The 21,404-nt window shown below is 42.7% G+C and overlaps 3 protein-coding genes across 3 annotated transcripts; 2 read left to right on the top strand and 1 right to left on the bottom strand.

The window, feature by feature from the left end:
• The first annotated feature begins 353 nt into the window (after window positions 1–353).
• Window positions 354–10,469, top strand: nr2c2 (nuclear receptor subfamily 2, group C, member 2). The gene is made up of 15 exons (XM_076740828.1): window positions 354–524; window positions 2,396–2,480; window positions 2,768–2,863; window positions 3,114–3,314; window positions 3,474–3,579; window positions 4,355–4,534; window positions 5,060–5,216; window positions 5,340–5,430; window positions 5,972–6,117; window positions 6,302–6,479; window positions 6,625–6,746; window positions 6,908–7,047; window positions 7,479–7,616; window positions 7,759–7,864; window positions 8,467–10,469. The coding sequence occupies exons 2-15, from the start codon at window positions 2,421–2,423 to the stop codon at window positions 8,639–8,641; spliced, it is 1,896 nt and encodes a 631-aa protein (XP_076596943.1). The 5' UTR covers window positions 354–524; window positions 2,396–2,420; the 3' UTR covers window positions 8,642–10,469.
• Window positions 10,470–11,718: 1,249 nt separating this feature from the next.
• On the top strand, window positions 11,719–13,353 carry mrps25 (mitochondrial ribosomal protein S25). Its single transcript, XM_076740890.1, has 4 exons — window positions 11,719–11,955; window positions 12,282–12,388; window positions 12,473–12,560; window positions 12,875–13,353. Exons 1-4 carry the CDS (start codon window positions 11,822–11,824, stop codon window positions 13,062–13,064), a joined length of 519 nt encoding a protein of 172 aa, XP_076597005.1. The 5' UTR covers window positions 11,719–11,821; the 3' UTR covers window positions 13,065–13,353.
• Window positions 13,354–13,355: 2 nt separating this feature from the next.
• rbsn (rabenosyn, RAB effector) lies at window positions 13,356–21,026 on the bottom strand. The gene is made up of 12 exons (XM_076740889.1): window positions 20,923–21,026; window positions 19,698–19,984; window positions 19,080–19,214; window positions 18,867–18,967; window positions 18,715–18,760; window positions 18,446–18,607; window positions 18,073–18,335; window positions 17,827–17,897; window positions 17,652–17,738; window positions 17,448–17,550; window positions 17,084–17,188; window positions 13,356–16,990 (listed from the first exon to the last, which is right to left on the bottom strand). Exons 2-12 carry the CDS (start codon window positions 19,858–19,860, stop codon window positions 15,881–15,883), a joined length of 2,346 nt encoding a protein of 781 aa, XP_076597004.1. The 5' UTR covers window positions 19,861–19,984; window positions 20,923–21,026; the 3' UTR covers window positions 13,356–15,880.
• Between the last annotated feature and the right edge of the window lie 378 nt (window positions 21,027–21,404).

Here is a 21,404-nt window from a genome sequence, read left to right as displayed (position 1 = left end):
TTCATTTCAATAGCCCAATTAGAAATATGTTTACTGACAGAAATGTTGACGCATTTAAAACTTATTTTCCCCACTGTATATGTGCTGAATTAAAAATACAATTTTTATCGACTGTTTTGTTATTTTGTATGACAATGTTTTATTGTTAATTCACTGAAGAGAGTAGATCAGAAATATATTACCGACAGAGACACAATGCTTATGCGCTTGTGTCTAGTACGTCTGTTATTACGCTTTTTCTTTCATTGTGTTGATTCTATAACATGACAGAAAAATCCCTCGACAGTCAGACACGATGACGTCAGTCCCGTCTGGCTCGCGTCAAGGGGAGGGGGTGGGGGGAGTGGGGGGGTGTAGGCGCACGGGGACGCGAGAGAGAGGAAGGAGAAAAAAAAAAACCTCAACCATCATCGACGCGCTGGCGGTGCGGGGTCACGAACTATGACCTTTAACAGAAGAAAAACAAAACAAATATTTTATAAAATAGCAGAGAGCCCCAAATCTGTGACCACCGTTTCTCGGAGGTAAGTCTCAGTCCCGGACTGAAAACCGTAGAAAGCTCTCCGAGATACCGGATGGTAAAAGTGCGCAGCTAATCTCCCAGCTAGCTTGTTAGCTAGCCGTTGCGGAGCTCTGTTCCTGCCCGACTCTGGCTAATGGGGATCTGGGCAAGGAACGTGAAACGCTGGGCGCCTTCTGGCTACGCTGATATGCTTTAGAGACAGTCAGTCCAGTTAATAATATGTGACACTACTGTTTCACGTAGTCTGAACCAATCCTTGCATGCTAGAATGACAAATCGAAACGTGGAGGCACAGTCGGCTCCTGCTGCAGCCCTTGTTGCGTTCACTTGTATTGGGCTAGCTTAAACAGCTAACATTGGGAAGCTGTAGTTGCTGCAGATGAACTCGACCCTTTTACCTTTGCCATCCCGAGGACAGAATGGGGTTGAATGTACCATGACTGAGACTTTATTTACCAAAGCCGCGTTTTTACATTTATTTACAGCGCATCAAGAGTCGCCCACTGCACTGTACAGAAAGAAAATTGCTCCAATATATTTATCATAAGGATTAGTCTCCAGAGATATTGGCTTATTGCCAGATTCTCCATTTTGTTCTGTGTTGTGACGCGTTTGGGGACGGAGGTGTTGATGGGCATTCTGATAGACCAATCGGTCAGCAATATGAAGCAGCACGCTCCTCCTTTTGGTCAGTGAGCATGAGGAGCTACTGCGGGCACATAGCTAACCGAGTTTTCACTGTCAAATTGTTTTATTTATGATGATGCCAAATAAACAAAGACACAGTGAAAACTGCCAAGTTCAAGGAGATAGTTGATGCCATGGGTAGATTCTGACACTTAATTCTGCCAATGAGGACACCTAAATGCACTGTGACAAACAGCTGAAATATAGATTTTCAAATTCTGTGTAGGGGAGATGTCTATGGCTCTGATGTTGACGATGTACCATTAGTTGTATTACATTTAAACTGGGATTTGAAAGGGGTCAATGGGTAGACAGAGTACTTTATAACAGTGTTTCTCTTCTGATTTCTGTGCACTGCGTTCAAAGGCAGCAGTCTCAGATTAAAACACATTCACCAAACCTTGAATGATTTGTGGTTCTTTTCATACAGTTCTCTTTGCCTCTTGCGCCTATCACATAGAAACCATGATCTGCAAAGCATTTATCAAAAAGGCAAACTCTCTGATTTCAGAGTTTTCTTCACTGGAAATAAGATTGAGATTTGTGAGCAGGAAACTCTTCTTGTCTGTGGTGTCAGCTCATTCTCCAGGTGTGAATATGCGCAAATCCAAAACATCTGACTCTATAATGATCATGAAATCACATGCAAAGGGACACATTAGGTTGGTTACCTGCCATTTGCTAAAAGCTGTGGAAGCAAAGACAGAAGGAAAAGCAGCTGGGATGTATGGACGTGCATGTAAAAGATGGCAAATTTCTACGGAGGAACATCAGTCATCCACCTTTGTTGCAGTGTCATATTGGACACTATGAGGTTCAGACTGCAGTGTAATCTGGTTATCTCAAGTCCAGGTCACACTCCGAGGTCATAGATTTGGCCTGTGGTGACATCGCTGCAGTCATGCCAAGGCTGAATTTGTCACACGAAATGTTCACCCAACGTGTCTTAACAGGGAGAATATTAGCGCAGGTGTGATGTTAATGTCAGAGAGGATGTGGAGCAGTAAACAGATGGTATCCATATTTCATTTTCTGTTTATGACCATTAAATGATTGCATGTGTACGTCACAATCCATTATTATGTAATATATGACATGATATTTATAGACCTGTCCCAATGTTGGCCAGCTCATCTGTGACAGACCTTTGTGGTTGATTAATGTCTGTGGCATTTTTCCAAACAGACCTCACTAATGACCTTACATCATCATGACGACCAACCTCAATCTGCTCTCTCAGCAGAAAGCGGACTCTGAGCACGAGGCTGAGGTGAGCATACAAAGAGAGACTTTCCTGATGTACTGTTTGCCGGTAGTCTGAGTTGTTCCACAGAACCAATATGGGGTTTTTTTCATTGAAAATACTGTGGTGCTCCTCTGTGGCTGTATGTTGGTGGATGCTGCCTTTCTTTGAGATATACCCTCTGTAGACAGTGTTGACTGTTGCATAATTACATTTCTAATGCTTCACACAGACTCAAAATATATTTGTGTTCCAGACCTATTGATTATAGTTTGTATGTGTTTAAGCCTGTTGAAATGTGTTTCATACTGTAGGTGTCATCCTCTCCTTCAGACTCAATGATGAGTGAGTCTCCACAGCGCTTTCAGGTCATCTCTACGGAGCCTGCCACAACACCACAGCGAATACAGGTATCTACAGTACACTCAACATTAGTTAGCTTCAGAGAATGTGACACTGCTGCTACCTGTTGATGTTGTACTCTTTCGGCACGGCAGCAGCAGCAGCAGCAACAGCAACAATGACCTAGTTGATGTTACAACATGTGACTTAGCTCACCGTCAGTGTCACTCTCTTCTCCTTTACGTCAACCCTATTGGTGCATGTTAATTTGCACCTGCCTCTCTCTCTGTCTCCCTCTTCCATCTCTAACACCCTCAGATTGTAACCGACCAGCAGACAGGTCAGAAGATCCAGATAGTGACAGCGATGAAGCCATCCAGTGCCCCCAAACAGCAGTTCATTCTGACTACAGCTGACAGCTCAGGGGCAGGCAAGGTCATCCTGGCCTCACCAGACAGCCACAACGCTAAGCAGCTCATCTTCACTGCTGCAGACAGCCTGATGCCAGGAAGGATACAGGTACAGTTTCCTAATAATATCACCCCTTATTACATAGTATTGGCAATACCTTGGTCTTGACATTTGTTATCGTTTTCAGACCATATTATAACCATGATATTGATGTGTGCGTTAAGGTGAAACACAAACAAATGGCCTCTATTTGACTTTGCTTTTCAGATCGTGACAGATCCAGTGTCAATGGAACGGTTGTTAGGGCAGTCAGGGGACTTAAGCCGACCGCAGCCAGTGGAGTACTGTGTGGTGTGTGGGGACAAGGCTTCAGGTACCATTGGGGTTATTAATGTCTGTCCATGTTTGGTTTACATTTAAGCTCCTGCTGAATGGGAATAGTGTAAGTAGTATAACGGTAGAGCATAGTGGTTCATGATTATGTACCTTCTGAAATGAAGCCCACAGAAATAAATGTTTGCATGTCTGAGTTTTTACTGACAGCCAGCATTAGCTAAAGGATTTTAAGGCTGTAAAATAAGATTGGCATATTCTCTGTGTGATTGAGTGAATGCAATGTAACCACTAGTGCTGGAATATCATACTGACACCATGTTAACTGTGGGTCATCAGTAAAACAGGGCGAGCTAGCTAGGCTAGCCAGTTAGCTTAACATTCAGACAGGCTAATTTCAAAGCAAGTTAACTGTTGAAACAAGTCTTAACCAACATAACAGCAGTTCAGTAATACACACTTGAAATCGACTAGACTGTGCAACATAGTGAAATGCAGAGAGAGAATCGAGTTATTGAGCTGTATTAATCTCATAGCACTAATATTAGAATTTACATCATCAGTGACTTCACAACATAACATAAACAACATATTTTGTTTCTTTCAGGGGGGTGGTCCAAACCCCCCAAGGCAGTGGTAGGGGAAACACTGGATACTGAAGCTTAGAGTCGCATTCTCATATGATGTGAGGATATGTATGTGTTTTTCCTGATGTGTCCTGATGCCAAATCCAACAGTGTGTTTATCAGCAATCAAACATGCACCCACTCACTCACAGTGACTCACACACTCTGACTGGTTTTCTCTGTGTTCAGGGCGTCACTATGGAGCAGTCAGTTGTGAGGGATGTAAAGGCTTCTTCAAGCGGAGTGTGAGGAAGAACCTGACCTACAGCTGTCGCAGTAAACAGGACTGCGTCATCAACAAACACCACCGCAATCGCTGCCAGTTCTGTCGGTTGAGGAAATGCCTTAAGATGGGGATGAAGACTGAGTGTGAGTTTGCATCCAAATCCAGGCCGCCGGACAAAAACATGTCGACAAAAACGCAATGTCACTAAAAAACAAAGCGGGTATTATCCGGATATCTGCAGGTTTTAAAAAGTGTTAAAAGTTGAATTCAGTTCCTTCAAAACAAATCCTTAAAAGATTGTGATATTATATATATTTAATGTACAATGGTTTTTAATTGGTTAAACCATGCATCAGTTTTCTGCCACAGGAAAGACGTGTTTGTTGATTAGTCATTTACCTCAGAATTATTGTTCTATACAGCTAAGAAGTACTGGGAAAATGTTTTCTAAATGTCAATAAATGAATGCACCTAAAAAATAATTTTAGGCCTTATTATTCCTGCTGGTTTTCTTTCATTCTATGCCAGTAAAAATGCATTTAATTGCATTTAATGTGGTATGAAAAAGATCTTGAAAAGTCTTAAATCTGGTGAACACTGCAGAGATTTATTACTTTAACCATTAGAGAAAAGTGAATACAGTTTGTCTGCTCGCTGTTTTTCCTCAGCTGTTCAAAGTGAGAGAAAACCCATCGATGTAGTGCCCAGAGAAAAGCATGCCAACTGTGCTGCCTCTACCCAAAAGATCTACATTCGCAAGGACCTGAACAGTCCACTCATCGCCACGCCAACCTTTATCTCCGATACAGAGACAGATGGCTCCAGGTCGGTGGGAATCAGAGCTGCAGACAGAGCTCGGGCCCCGGCTCTGTGTGTTGTTCTGTCTCTCAGTTGTTGATGTTGGTGTTATGTGGATTTGGTTTTGATGATGCTCTGTGTGATATGCAGATCCAGCCTTCTGGACCAAGGGATGCTTGTTAATATCCAACAGCCGGTCATCCAGAGTGATGGAACTTTGCTGCTGACCACTGACTCAAAGGTACAGCTGCAGCTACTGTAAATATCGGCCTGCTCTGCTGCTGCCTGTCCACTTGTGCTCCTTGTGTAATAGAAGTATGATCCTTCTGGCGGAGATGATGGAAGTTTTTGTTGCCCTTGAGGCCTTTCTGCATGGCCAGAACCTGCAACGTTTTTGCTCACACTGTACGGATGAACTGAGCAGCCATGACCCTGCTGCTCGCACTGAACGTGATGTAAATGTCAACAAGTAAGCACTGAAACCCCAGTCGGTTTGTCCATTGACAGTTCCAAAAAAGTTTATTCTAACAGTGTCAGTGTTGGCAAAAATAGAGAAAGGCAGCATTACTTGTATTTCTAGTTTGTTTACAATCTACAGACAACAAATTGTTTGCCTTTTCGATCTTTATTAATCCCTTAAATGCAGTATGTTTTATTTTCATTTTGGTTGCAGGACACAATTTTTTTTATGCTTTGCTCCATTTTAGGATACCCCATTTTCCATCTGTACTGTCGTGGCCTTTCTGATGGAAAATGTCCTGCATTGTTTAATTGGTCTTCAGGTGGAGTCTGGGCAGGGGGACTTGGGGACACTAGCCAATGTGGTGACATCACTGGCCAACCTGAGTGACTCACTGAAAGAGAATCTAAACAATGGCGATATGTTGGACAACCAACACGAGGAGCAATCTGCCAGCGAGATAACACGGTCAGTCTGCAGTTTGTTTTCAGATACAGCAAACATTTAATGCAAGTCACTGACTTCAAGTTCTTGATTTTAATATCCGCAACAATTTTGCCAGTGACATACGTTTATTCGAGGTCTTTAGATAGCTGTTCGTGATCTGTCTTTTCTTAATTGAATCACTTTGGTTTTTATTTGTTGCACACAGTGCCTTTGACACCCTGGCCAAAGTTTTCAACCCACCTGACGTAGGGGCCGGACAGAGACTGGCAGACAAGTCGCAGTGTGTCAGTGGAACAACCATCCAGCTGATTGGTCGAGACCAGGAGACCCCCATCATTGAGGTGGAAGGACCGCTGCTCACAGACAGCCATGTTGGCTTTAAGGTGGGTGGAGTCAACTGGCACAGCTGATAGCCCAAACAAACACACTTGACTGATGTTATTAACCCACAAGAGAGGGGAAATGAATCCTGGAAGAATTCAAGGCCCATAGTGTCTGTCCTTCTTCTGTCTTTTCCTCTCCGTCTAGCTGACCATGCCCAGCCCCATGCCTGAGTATCTGAATGTGCACTACATCTGTGAGTCAGCATCCAGACTTCTCTTTCTCTCCATGCACTGGGCACGCTCCATCCCTGCCTTCTCAGCTCTTGGGTGAGAATGAATTTAACACACAAGAAGACTTAAATGATGGCAATTCAGCACATTGGTCTCATGTCTGAATAAGCACCTCGGTCACTTTTATGTAAAGGGAATGTAGTGCATTATCTATCTTACGTACACGCTCACACTTCCCATGTTTTTTGTCTCCTCAGTCAGGAGGCAAACACCAGTTTGGTACGAGCCTGCTGGAATGAGCTGTTTACTCTGGGTCTTGCTCAGTGCGCTCATGTGATGAACCTGTCGACCATCCTCACTGCCATCATCAACCACCTTCAAAGCAGCATCCAGGATGGTATGGATCACAGACCTCGTCATCATTTCTCAGTAGGACACACACATATAAACAAGTCAAGAAATGTGATTTTTCTTTTTTTAAGTAGTTACTGTAGAAGTGTATGCACAAATTTCTCCCACTGCTTCATTCATTTGTCAGCACTTGAAGCTTTGACTTCTACATGATGGCTGAGACACCACAGATTAAATTTCAATGTAAAATGGAGGATTTGTGCATCTCCCAGCTACAGTACCATCTCTGCTGACTTAATGACGGCAACTACATGTCAAAACAACATGTCAGGATTTGTCGTTAACTAATAGTGATGAGTAATTCTAGTAATTTTATTTTTTTTCCAAAGTTACTTTCCTGGTTAGATGAAGCTTAAACAAACCAAAAGTCATTTGTGAATCTTGATATGTCGAACTGGGCGTTTTCTTCTCCCCCAGACAAGCTTTCTGGGGAGAGGGTGAAGCAGGTGATGGAGCACATTTGGAAGTTCCAGGAGTTCTGTAACAGCATGACGAGGTTGGAGACTGACAGCTACGAATACGCCTACCTGAAGGCTATAGTGTTGTTCAGCCCTGGTGAGTCTGCTGTTCTTCATCAAGTCAATGTTAGAGACTTTAATGCTTTCATCGGTCAGATGAAAAGAATTCCATGAAAGATTGAAAGTGAGTTGAATAAATGACCCTTTTAATTTTGGAAAATGACTGTCGTATGTTTCAGATCACCCCGGTGTGGACGGCAGCGGGCAGATTGAGAAGTTCCAGGAGAAAGCGTTGATGGAGCTGCAGGACTACGTGCAGAAAACATACCCAGATGACACCTACAGGTACTTTCATACCTACAGTCAGCTCAGCTATAGTGAATTACTAGTCATCATTATGTGAGTGGAAAAAAAAAGACTTTACAATTTGTTTCATCACAACATTAACCAGTAAACTATCAGTAACTGACTGCACAGGACACGCCTCGTTCTGTGACTGAGATCATGAAAACTAGGCACAAAGTGAGCAAACAAGTCAAAATAGGATCCTAAAAGTACTGAACAATAGGTTGAAACGCCCACTCCAAGTCTTAGTTATACCAATGCAAACCTGAACAATATAGAAATAAAGAAACCAAAGCCAGGGTCACTGTGTTATCAGAGAAAATATTTAGATTTTTTTTATATCATTAATGGTGTTAAATATCCTCCTGTTTAAAAATCCATGAGAATGAATACATTTGAGATATGACATGTGGTGTTGAAGGAGACTTGACGCCACCTGATAGGCCTGCAGGGCTGCATCAGAAAAAAAAGTTACTGCTAAAGAAATTTAAAGTGTCAGTGTGGCTCTTGGAGACTGTTGCACTGTGAAGGAAAACAGTAAGGTAAACACCAAGGAACTTATCAAGATGGCTTTGCAGGAATTGTTGCGTTTGTTTCCTCAGGTTGACCCGTATCCTGACCCGTCTCCCCGCCCTGCGCCTCATGAACTCCAGCATCACGGAGGAGCTCTTCTTCACCGGCCTGATCGGTAACGTCTCTATTGACAGCATCATTCCGTACATCCTCAAGATGGAGACGGCTGAGTATAACAGCCAGGACTCTGACCTGACAGATTGATAACTCACCACTCCAGCACCCAGAACTGTCGAGTTAAAGGTTGGTGAGTCTCCACTTCAGGTACTGTCTTTGTCTCTCAACAGTAAAGCCCTTACTGTTGCACCGTAGTCCAAAATCCTGCAGCGACCCTTTGTTTTCTTAAAGTGCAAAGTCATTCAGGAATCCTTGCCAGATTAAGATAATCCAGCACTGGAGGGCCAGGATGACACTTGGAATGTTTCCTTGGGTTGAAGCGGTGTGGTAATCTTGAGGTTCTGGACTAAACTCGGTCGCTCTGAACTGAATGAAAAAGGAATCCTCTGCAGCAGCAACTGGGCTCATCTCCTTTAACGTCTCTATCGCACTTCAGGCTGTTTACATGTGAACTTTACTTCATGAGCTTGGCCTTTCAAATTGTATTAGTCTTTTATAAGCCTTACCATGCTCTCATGTCGGTCACTCACTCAAATTAGCACTCCCTTATGTTGTAGATATCAGATGAGCTATTGACAAATCCAGTCTGTAATCTAAAACTCACAAACAGAAATCTTACATGTGGAAGTGGAATTTAATTTGACTAAAGTACAGCTGAGTACTGACTTTAAACGGATACTTTGAAGCTGTAAGGTATTTGGGAACACTGGCACAGTTTAAGGTGGTATTTTGATAAGCCGTTAGTGCTGTTAATTCAGGCTTTTACAAAGACTGAGTATGACTTTTCTGGGTGTCACACAGCGAGGAATTGAAACAAGCTTTGTGAAAAAGCATTTCCCCAGCAGAGAGACATTTGAAGTGAAGATAACATGACTCCAGTTGACGACAACTCATTATGTTACTGTAAGTGCAATAAAAGTTTCCCAACAAGTCATTTATGCATCTAAAACCAAAGATGGACAGACGTCGACCCCAAGCTTCTGAAATTCAGGACAAAATTTTTGCTTTTTTTTTGTCCTCCGGCGATGGTGGTGAGGATGCTAAGCTCTGCTAACCCTGTTCCGTAATATTCTAATTAATTGGGTCAGCCCGTTCAATACAGTCAGTATGGGGGAAATACTGTTCTCCCTTTCGAACTTTGAAGCGGACACAATTCCCCAGAAGATGCGAGACATAAATGTACTGTTCTTCACTTTGAATAGATTCAAGTAATGGCTGGAATGAGAGCTGCAATCAGGTACAAGAACGAACTTAAACCTCAGTTAATTCATCCTTAATCTGCATTTATATGGACCGGCAGTCATAGCATTGATTTACCACAGAGTGCATTCTTAGCTCATTTTAACATGATCAACTGCTTTCAGTTTCACTTTTAACTCACATTCACGAGGTCGTATAAGCCAAATTAGCCAGTCTGATTGAGCATACGTCTTTTTTTTTTTTTTAATGCTGAACGACATCGCAAAGACTTTTTGTGCTTAGGTACACTTCTTTCTGGGTTATCATGAATATGTTGCTAATATAACCTGTGCAATCGCCTCATCACTTTTCCCTTTATGACAATCAAGTATATGTTATTTCCTCCTGTCCCATCAGTGTCATGACTGTCTCGATCTGCATTTTGTGTGTGTATTTATGAATGGCAATTATTTCTTTAAAGGAATTAGATTATCTTTAAGATTTTGGGTTCGGAAATGTTACTTATGTGTAGCTATGCTACTGTTTTTGCACTTGTGTTTGCATTTGTACTCTGCTAAGTGCACATCAATCAGCTTTTGTGGCGTTCCATTGCGTTCATGCTGACTAAAACTTTGTGTTTTGTATGTTTTCTAAAAACTTTTCATTTGTTGTGAACAAATGTGCTTGTTGCATACTAAGTGTACTTAAAGTACTTTTGGGCAGGTTTCCCTGATTTAAAAAAAAAAAAAAAAAGATTTTGTGGGAAGCCAGTCTCGAGTGCATTGATGTCTTGAAGACCACATGGAGACGTGCATCGGCTTACCCACGCGTGTAATGGTTCAAAATAAGCATCCACAGCGACATGAATGGTAACGGGGATGTAAAGAAGTAGATGACGATTATGTCTTGTGAAATAAATGTCAATTGTAATATTTGGGTTCAAAACCCATGCAGACTTTGTAAAGGCACTGTCGTGAAATGACCTTTGTACATGTAATTTCATAAAAATGAGTGCATGTTGTTTTTAAGCGGGGTTTTATAATCTTGTCGCTGTCTGTCCTGATAAGGAGCGTTGTTATCATTTTTATAGTGCATTGCAGTGCATGATGAAGTTGCTTAAGTGCATTTTATGAAATGCTGTATGAAAAATGTTAATTTAAATGTTGTGGCTTTAAAATATTTACCATGAGCAGCTCCCACATTAGAGGATATTAGATGAGAACTTTTTTTTTTTTTTTTTTTTAGCTTTGTGGATTGAGTATCCAATGGTTACAGTTTTATACTATGTAAATGTACCTTGTTTTTCTGCTCATGTAAAATGTATTTCTTCAAACCATGAGATTTAGAAATTCAAACAACATTCATGTTTTGCTCAAGTTTGTCACAACCCCACATTTCTACCTCACACCGATGATGATGATGATGATGATGATGATGATGATGATGATATAAAACAAATGTATTAACGACTGAGCTCCTGTATCAGCATTCCAGTCTCTGAGGCTGGCTTCCCTGAAGCCAAACATTATAAAAGAAATAAACACTTCTGAGTATGACGCGACTGAGTCTGTTGATGCTGAAAACAGAGGGCAAGAAGAGTGTTTCTGGCAGATGTTACCCAACACCTGCACATTACAGGTAAAGGGAAAAGACCTCGTTCATAAGCTGAGATGTCCCAACAAAAAGCCAATTTTAAGGATCCTTCCCACACTTTATCTATGAGAAATCCAGGAAACAGAAATACAGTCAGTCAGGATCGAGGTCTACACCATTACAAGTAAAAAGCACGAAGTGGCTTTCTTTCTTTTTCACGCTAAATCTTTGCTTTAGTTCTGTGATTTTATGTCTCATTTTATTTCATCCACATGCGTTTACACTGTTACAATGCTGAGTAATATTTCTACACATGATGTGCAGTACCTCGAACTTCCTCTAGCACTTAAGACGGGAAAACTAATAACTTCCTGGTCGCTCCTCGGTCGCTCGGGTGACCACGACGTCATCAAAACGCGCCTCATCGTGTGCTTGTGCGACTCCAGACGCTTACTCCTTTCAAATGGTAATTTGTGAATAAAAAAGGACTTTAAAATGCCTATGAAAGGGAGGTTTCCGATCAGGAGGACCCTGGAATACCTCCAGAGAGGCGACATCGTATTTAAAAACAAAGTGAAGATCATGACGGTCAATTACAACACGCATGGAGAACTCAGCGACGGAGCAAGGTCAGAGCTAACAGCAGCTAGCCAAAACACATTTCCAGCTAAAAACACGGCAGATGTGTCTCAAAAGAGTGTCCGTGCACTATTGTGTTGTAGATATAGTTTCAGATTGTAGTAATCTATAGAAAGCGACATATATACAAGCTACATAGCTATTATAATGGAAAGAGGCGTGAACTTCAGTGTCGGTGCTGTGTAATGATTATTTCCATTCTGTATAATTGTGCTGATCATTTTGTGAACTGAAGTTTAGTTCTTTGTACTATTCAGAGAAAGTCAGCCTGCCTCTTATCTGCTCTCACATTGTGTTCTTTCTTTGTGTTTTGCAGAAAGTTTGTGTTCTTCAATATTCCTCAGATTCAGTACAAAAACCCGTGGGTCCAAATAATGATGTTCAAAAATATGACACCATCGCCTTTCTTGAAGTTCTACCTGGGTGTGTAGCCTTTCACTGTTGTTTGACCTTTATGATTAGTATTATTTTGTCAAGCGTGGGCTAATCTCTGCTGTCTCTTTGCAGGTGATGGGGAGCAGGTTCTGGTGGATGTGGAAGGAAAGGACTACAAACAAATTGCACAACATGTGCAGAAGATTTTGGGCAAATCAGGGTAAGTTATTCAGAGTTATTGTCAACTAAATGACAAGCTGTTAGTGCCCATAATGTTTACATAAACATTACCCAAACACTAAGAGCAATGAGTAATTTTTCATTTCTCTTGGCAAGGGAAGTTTAAAAAAAAAAATCAAACTGAATCACTTAATTGAGACTCTCCAAACTCCCAACTTCTGTCTATTCCTGATGGCTGCTGTAAGATCACTGCTCATAAATAACCATAAAGGTATTTGGGTGAGTCATGAAAACAATTTGAGGTCTTCTCTGATTCTATACAGATATTTATTTTACTCCCTCTCTTATTTACAGAGACGTGTTACAAGCTGAGGCTCAAGCCAAGATGCAGGCTGCCAACCCTGCCAACTTTGGGCCAAAAAAGTACTGTCTGAGAGAGTGTATCTGTGAGGTGGCGGGCCAGGTGCCATGTCCCAGCACCAGGCCGCTGCCCAAGGAGATGACGGGCAAACATCGCACTCAGATGGCAGCGTCGCAGGAGTGAGAGGCTGAGGCGGAGAGGTGACTGTTGTAGATTTAATGGACAATATTATGGCATTGTTTGATTTTGTATGACAGGACTAGCACGTTGCATATTTTGTTGTTTACGTGTCACTAAATGGATCCCACTATGCTGGAGTGAGACCAGTCCAGTCCACCATAAACAGCAGGAACCGACCTGGTTGAAGAATCCACACATGCAATTTTACATCTAGCACTGTCAACACTGCAATGTAAACACTCAAATAAAAGCTGATTTGCCAAGTGTGGCAAGAAGGAGAAATGCAAACATTTTACAGAGACAACTTTTTTTATTGGTGTTGAGATAGCATTTTCTAAAGTTAATAAACTGATGTCTGTGCGTCCAAAATGTTAACATTTCGCGGTTACTGTTTTAAATGCAGAGGTGTTGCTAAAATCAACGGCTAACACATTAAAGAAGCTCCTCGAGTTAGTCACACTGTCACAAAACGTTTAGAGTATCGCATGTCTTGCTTAAAGTCTGTGGACGTCACAGATGAGCAGTGTAAGATTAGCAGACCGCATAAAACACTGTTTATGTCTATGAAGACAGATATGGACACCCTGACCGACAGGAGAGCACTATGACAAATCCATGTAAGGACTTAGCAGCACTCTGAGTGATAATACTTGCTGGCATTCATGTAGTGTTATCTGACAAAAAAGAAAACTTTGTGTCTAAAATGATGCTTTGACCTAAGAATTTAGTTAATCTTGACAAATATGGATAAACTTCTGTACACACTGGGATGTCAGTGAATTCTGGTGTCTTAGTTGTTAACTTGAGCTGTCCATGGTGTGCCTTGGCAAATAGTGGTATAGCGGTAGTGTGTTATTGGTGGATGAGCTGGATGGATGAACTTCTGAGATGGAACCACTGAACGGATAACATGCTTCACATTACAGATCTTGTCACAGTGTCTTGAGAGACTTTGTCAATATGTGCACATGTATAAAACATGAAAGCAGGAAGACGAGCTTGGCCACTTGCTCGGTAGAAAGACCAGCGTCAAACAAAGAAACGCGGACACGTGAGTCATGCAACCCCAGTGCTCAGTTGGATCAGTTGTGCCACTGTAAACGATAAGATCACAACCTTTCAGGGCCGCACAGTAGGACGTGGAAAACGTTTTGTTCACTTGGCTCACTGTGGCATTTAAGATGCTTTAAAGGAAAAAGAAAGGTCTAAAATGCTACCATGCCAAGGCCAACATCACAAAAAGATGCACAGGATTAATGAACTGAATTAGCCGGAGTAAAACTTTCATCTAAACTATGCAGACAGACAGAAAGTGTCACTGAGCACGGACAGGCTTCCAGGTTCAACTGAATCAACTGCACAAAAAGCAACATTCACTGAAACAGAAATAAGCAGAATGAATGCTTCAATCTTAGATGTTGTTATGATTTAGGGTTAAAAACTGGAGTGTGGGACTTTTACATATACCTTACATTGAAGCCTTCGCCAGGTAAGTACACACAAAGCTGATTAAGCCTATCACTACCATGCAAATCACTCTCATCACACCAGATTTTTAAAGCTGGTGTCTGTGGTGAGATTCCTGCACTGGTAGTGATGCATTTCACGTCCGTTAGCACTGGCTAGCTTACCAGAGCTGAAGGGGGGAGCAACTGTGGTGATGGAGTAGGCTACAGCAACTGGAAGTATGGTGGATTATGGCACCATAAGCGCTTCGACAGTGCTTGCGTAATTACTCTCGCTGCCAGAACGGGGAAATAAAAGTTCCGCACTGCAGTTTTAAAAGCTTTTCCTTGTGATAAATGTCATCATAGGCAGCATGAGTGACAGTTACATAATAGGAGCAATGAGAAATGCTTGATTTTCTGTAACGCGCCTGTAATTTCCCCTTTAAATCTATAATGCAAAGTGGTCACAGGCTCTGCAACAACAATCAGTGACTTAAGCCTGTGATTCAATTTTTAATATATAACAATCTATTCAATGATCAGTTTCATTCAAACACTAGGCTGCCCAACTATGGTCATAAAAGTCTTATTTGTTTCTCATCAAATCCAAATCAGATGGTTACTTTGCGTGAGTGTGGATCATAGCACAGTTAGAATAAAAATGTGAGGTTTGGTTTGTTTCAGGCATTTCAGTCACCACAAATCAACTAATTGTGAAATGAAAAAGACAATATCTGGTTCTGCTGCATCGATTGTGATCCGTTTTTACAGAACTGTCCAGCTTGAGTCTGACAATACTGTAGGAGTGTAATGCTAAATCAGTGGAGGACTTTTGAATTTAATTTGGAAAAAAAAAGTCCTAGAAACTATTTATTATTGAGCCATAGATTTTAGGACACACATCAACTGCTTAATTACTCCCATTTGTTAATCACATATTGACTTTGTTCATAACTGCCAAAGAGCCAAATCTTCCTGACTTCCACAAGACCCACAGCCACACTTAAGTCAAACAACCATCCAATCTTCTATCTTCCATTGTCCATGTTTGCACTGATACAACAGGTTTAATATCTTCAGCAACATGCCTGTGCAAATTTTTACCTGCAGTGCTTAAAGACGGTGCGTGCTGTGAAAGGCTCCAGTCCTCTGTGACCCTGTGCAGGATAAGTGGTTAAGAGAGATGTTTGGAAATTAGGGTAGTAAATCCAGATTACTGAGCTCTAGTACATATTTCACTGTGGGACTAACCTAATCTTGTTGTGGTGCAGCAGACCTCACCCAAACTAAAATCAGTGGGCTCATAAGTCATGTAAAGTGAGCTAGCCTTGCAGGAATTGGTAAGTAGAGTCGGAGGGGGGAGGGGAGGTGTCAGTGCTTCTTCTTCTTCTGTTCTTGTAGGGTGCGCTGGAGCTCTCTGAGGTTCTCTGACAGGAGCTCCACCTCGTCGAGACGGCCGCTGAGCTTGGCGTCAAAAATGTAGGCCCTAATATTGTCAATCTGCTGCAGCAGCAGTTCCTCCTCTATCATGTCCACATCGGGCAAAACCTCGTCGTCATCGTCCCCGTCAAAGGGGTTGGTCGAGATTTCAGGAGAATTCCCAGAGGCCTCCAGGAAAGGGTTGCCAGCATCAGTTTCGTCCTCATCAAAGGGGTTGCCAGGAACAGCCTCAGCCGCCTGTTTGTCCTCCTGGATGTCCTCCTCTTCATCAAACGGATTGTATTCTTTCTTCCCGTTGGTTACCTCTTTGTGTTCCCTCTTGATGTCCTCGAAGAAGGGGTTGGATGGATCCTCCTCAATGGGAGTGGAGTCGTCCTCATCGAACGGGTTAAGGGAGGTGCTGTTCTGCCCTTCACCACCAGGGGGCGTTACATGCCCCCCTAAGCTCCTTAGCCTGGGAGGTGAGTCCTCCTGGCTTGTGAGAGCAGGGAATGCCCTGACAGAGGATGGACTCCTCTCAGCTTTAGGAGTCAGGTCCCCTGTTTCAGTGTTTTCCTCTCCTTGGACGCCCCCTGCTGGACTGATGTCCAGAGACCTCTCCCAGGTGATGGATGGCTGGGTGGACCCCACAGCAGGGCCCCAATGCTCCCTCTCCTGCCTTTCCCGAGCTTCCAGGCGATGAAGCTCGCCCTGCTGCAAGCTCTCCTCCTCAGCCAGCTTCTGGGAGAGAGTGATGGCCAGGCTGGTCTGCTGCTGGTCATATTCATCCTGCAGCTGACGCAAGTTCTCCTCCAACATGGCTACCTCGTCTGTCCTCTGGGCCTCCCGTGCCTGTCGAAGGAATGACTGTATGTTCTCAATCTGCTGCAGGAGGGGGTCCTCCAGCTCACTACGTGCGTTGGCCGAGTCTGCGGAGGGCAACCAACCACCAGCTTTGGTCATGCGGGGAGCTCTAGGGGCCTGTGGCAGCTCTCCGTTGGTGCTGGGAGGTGGACGGTTTTTCTCAGACTCCTGCCTCCTCTTCAGGGTCTCCTGGGCTGCCTGTTGAGCAGGGAAATATATGAAGTATAAACATTTAGTAACTTGTCCTGTGTTTGAAAAAATCAAGAGAGAAGTATCAGTGCATAATCTCACCAGTCTCTCCTGTTGGAGTCTCTTCTCTTGTTCCTGTCTCCTCTTTTCTTTCAGTTCTTCATATTTATCCTTCGTGGGTAAAGACATGAGACCTAACAGCTTCTCCTAGAACAGGTAGGACACAAAGATTGGATAAATTCAGGGAAGAAAAGGATCAAAGGAGAAAACAAATTTAGCACAAATACTGAATAAATGTAACAGAGTGATGATTTGAAAGACATCGCACAGCCCAATCGGACAGGATTTATTTCTCTAGGGGAGGTGGAAATATTTTATTATACTTCTCCCCGTTTAATATTCATTCTCTCTTAATGGTGCTTATGTCGTCTTCTGTGCTGAGAAATGTCTGAACTCTGAATCTCACCTGGACGAACAGCGTGGCTGTGTAGCGGATCATCCTCTGCAGCTGGAGGGCCTTTGGATGTGGTGGTGGATCATCTTTTGCTTTTAGCGTTAAAATCTTTTTACTGAGAAGGAAACACAGAACCCCATGTGATTGTTTAAAAAGGCATACATAAGAGAAGACTTGTGTTCAATTTGGACAGAGTCATTTAAGACTGATACCCACCTCAGGGCATCAATTAGTTCGTAGTATTTCTGCACCTCCAGTCTCAGTCCACCAGCAGTGTCAAGATTGTATGTGGTCTCTCCAGCACTGTGAATGTATACAGCAATGAAGCAACAGTCTTATTTCTCATGTCAGAAATGCTTATTAAATTACCACTTTTTTTAATGGGGCTTACTTGAGAGACTCGGCCATTCTGATGTATTCTGGAGCCCTTTCATCCACCTTCTCCATGCACATCCTCAGCCTCTGACAGGAAGACAAGTTTTGAGCAAGTGAACGACAGGAAACCCCAGCAGTGAATTCCAGGAAGGATACAACAGTGTAAACTCAAGACAGCATGAAAAGAAAACACAGAATCAACTGCAGCTCTAGTAGGAACAGAAAAACAGGCAAACTGGGAAATCTGTACTTTTTATTTTACCTCGTAAAGCTTCACTATATCCGGCACGTGGTCCTTCTCTTCCAATTTCTGCTGCCTCTTCAGCAGTTTGTCCATGCAGTGGTGACAGCAGCGAATCTTCTCGTCGTCCTTTTCCTCCAGCATGGAGGTAACGCTGCTCAGGCTGCTGATGCTGCCCCTCCTGGAGCCCATCCCTCCACCACCACCTCCCGCTGCGGGAGACTGGGACTGAACGGGGCTTCCAGGTACACACAGGGCCTCTCGAGTCCCACTGATGAGCTTTTCTGTGAACAGACAAAAAGCAAACATTTCACAGCACTGAGACACGTCCGGCGAAACTTGGCTTCAAAAAGAAATCTGATGATTTCCTCTAGTTTGCAAGGTTCATACGTACGAGCCAGAGGTAAGGGGACAAATTCCATGCACCTCCTGCACATGATGGACCCACAGAGACGACAGTGGTGCCGCCTGTTCCGGATGTTGAACTTGTTTCCACAGTCGGGACAGAACGGGACATCCGAGTCATTCACCCATGACACCACTGACTTCTCAATGGCTATCAAAGAGGATGAATGAATGCTCATTAATTTACAGTACTGTATAAATCATGTTTACATACACTGAGAGGAGTCAGAATTCTAATGAAAACATATGTGGACAAACCTCTGATTTTGGCGGCATCTGAGTTGGTCCTGTCAAACGATGTCAACTGAAACGACACAACAGTGCAGTTAAGCCATCTCGAGAGTAATTTCAACAACTGGAGGAAGAAAATGATGGTGTGAATGAGTTGCGATGTGCCACTGTAAGCACACCTTTTCCAGTCTGATGATGAGCTTGTTGACTTCAATGACGTAGTGATCTATCCTGGCCGCCCGGTGTTTTTTAAAGAAGTCCAGGTGACTTCTAGTTGCTCCTACAAAAGCAAAGAGAAAGCACAAGAGTTCAGCCTATAGTTGTTGCCTAAAGGCCTAATTATCTAATTTTATCTGAAAGATATGAAAACCAGAACAGTTTTCTAGTCTCACCCAATTCCTGAGGCTCCCACATGTAGGGATCCACTCCACCATAATAGAAGGACTCATAACTGCCTGTATCCTGTCTGTCATCTCCGTCCCTTTTCAGCAGCTTGTCTTTGGCTTTCTTTGCCTTCAGTACCAAACCTGTGCACAAAGAAAATTAGTACACAACTACCTCTATGTAAGGAAAATGCAGAAAGGATATTATATACACCGGTGCTGATGTATGTATCATGTGTGTGAGCATGGTCCACAAGAACATCCACTAATTTCAAGTTTTACTGTCAATCTGTCAAACAATTACATACAAATTATAGAACTTGCCTAGCAGCCCTCTGTTATTCTTCCTCTCTGCATTTCATCATTTTCCTATTTCATCTACAGTCCTTCCCTAAGAAGCTGCAGCAGAGAAAGCTGCCAATTCATCCTGGCACCAATTTTTGCTGGTCCAACACTGCAGTGCTCTTAAATTCAAATCATACTCCTTGAACAGCTTTTTAAGAAAGCCACCCCGTCTTTTTGCTAAACTAAACAGTTATTTTTGTTTCTTTAGACTGTATTTTGTACTAGAACACGATAAGACTCATATGGCATTGTGACTGAGAGCCCACAATTCACAGCACTCACTTTTGAGCTGTCCCCTCACATGGCGGTCATCCCCAGAGTGCTCCTCTTCATAGTGGTCTTGGAGTTGGTAGAATGACTGGAGGTCCTTGAGGCACAGTGGGCAGAGAAAGCCCTCCTTCACTTCACCTGTGCCCTCAAAGGGGGGTGGATAACTGGAGGCCATGGCAGCGGCCTGCTGTGTTTTTGGAAAAGAGATGCAAGGTGCGAGATTCTTGCTTCGGTCCACATGTCACGGGGTGTGCAACCCACCCCATTTTAGCTCCATCATCGCAGAAATACCAGGGGCACTGAAGAGCAGGACAAAGCAGATTGAGGAAGCATATATTTAACTAAATCAATACATGAAATATCAGATACTGTGGGAGATTAAAATGTTTACTAACTTGCCCAAAACCGCAGATTTAATCGTGTGAACTGTAACCACGCTCGTTCATTTCTGAATACCCAACCGTGAATCATTCACTACAATGACACCCTGTGATTAAAACATGGGAGGCAGGAGCGCAATAAACAGACACACTGCTTTAGAGAGGACTGTGAAGCTGAAATTAATGCATTAATCGTTAGTCGAATGATTGTAATATAACTGGGGTTATTGCACTTGTACAGATTCAACTAATTGTTGGGTAATATTGCTCTCAAAAGTGAAGAAACAAAGGTTCAAATTTACACCCACTCCGATCCACTCGCACACAGCTGCATGTTCATTTTATGAAATTCCAGCTAACACAGATGTATGAGTTTAACACATCTTACATATCAAACATTTACAGTGATTTCACGTTACACAGATTTTCCTGCCCTCATCGTACATTAAAATGAACCTGAATAAGGTTTTCAAGCTAACGCTAGATTTACACCACATAACGTTAGCTAAGAGTTTAGTTAGCTGTATAGCTAACCCACTCAGCTTGTATATCTAACCCAAGCAGTCAGCGAAAAACAAACAAAACCAGGCGATAAATATTTACTTTTCTGCCTTCAAGCGAGCACAGTTTTATCTGTTGTGTAAAATTAATCTTACATAGTTTGCTATTTGGCTAACGCTGGCCGTTATACTGAACAGAGAATGTAACGTTAGCTACAGAATGCTAGCAGCAGGACTAGCTTTCTTTAGTCATCGTTTCTCGAATTGCGTTGTTGAAAACACGGCAGTAAAAAACGTCAAACTTCACAAAAACAAATACTCGCGGGTTTACCGCCCCGATGGAGGATGTATACTTACAGATTAACCCAATAATAACTGTGTGGTTGACAGTTTGTCTTCTCTTTGACAGCTCGACAACACCAGCTGCAGAAGCAGCAGCCCTGCCTGGTCATGTGATTAGCATTCAGTCTGTAAGGGAAGTGAAGAGGGACAAACTACACAAAACACATACGACCTCTGTTGGAATAGCGCAAACACTCTTGTCCTTTGAGGTTTCCCAGCATTTGCATCCTTCACGTTGTATTACGGACTCCCTGAGTAGTCCCCTTCAATATCCAATTTTAAAAATTTGCATGTGTAATTAGTCCAGGTTCCTGAGTCCACTCAGTCTGAGTATTATTATGTTTTACTCCATTTTGCATTGAGTGAGATGTCATCCTTCTGTAGCATTGCCCCAGTGCAGTTCCCACTGTTGATTCACTCTTGTCCACACTATACTTTTCCCCATCAGATTTGAAAGTGTAGTCTGTCTTGTCTTAATGTCATGGTGAGGTACATGA

Source organism: Chaetodon auriga, chromosome 10, assembly GCF_051107435.1.
Source record: "Chaetodon auriga isolate fChaAug3 chromosome 10, fChaAug3.hap1, whole genome shotgun sequence".
Classification (NCBI taxonomy): domain Eukaryota; kingdom Metazoa; phylum Chordata; class Actinopteri; order Chaetodontiformes; family Chaetodontidae; genus Chaetodon; species Chaetodon auriga.
This window is presented reverse-complemented; position numbering and strand designations above follow the sequence as displayed.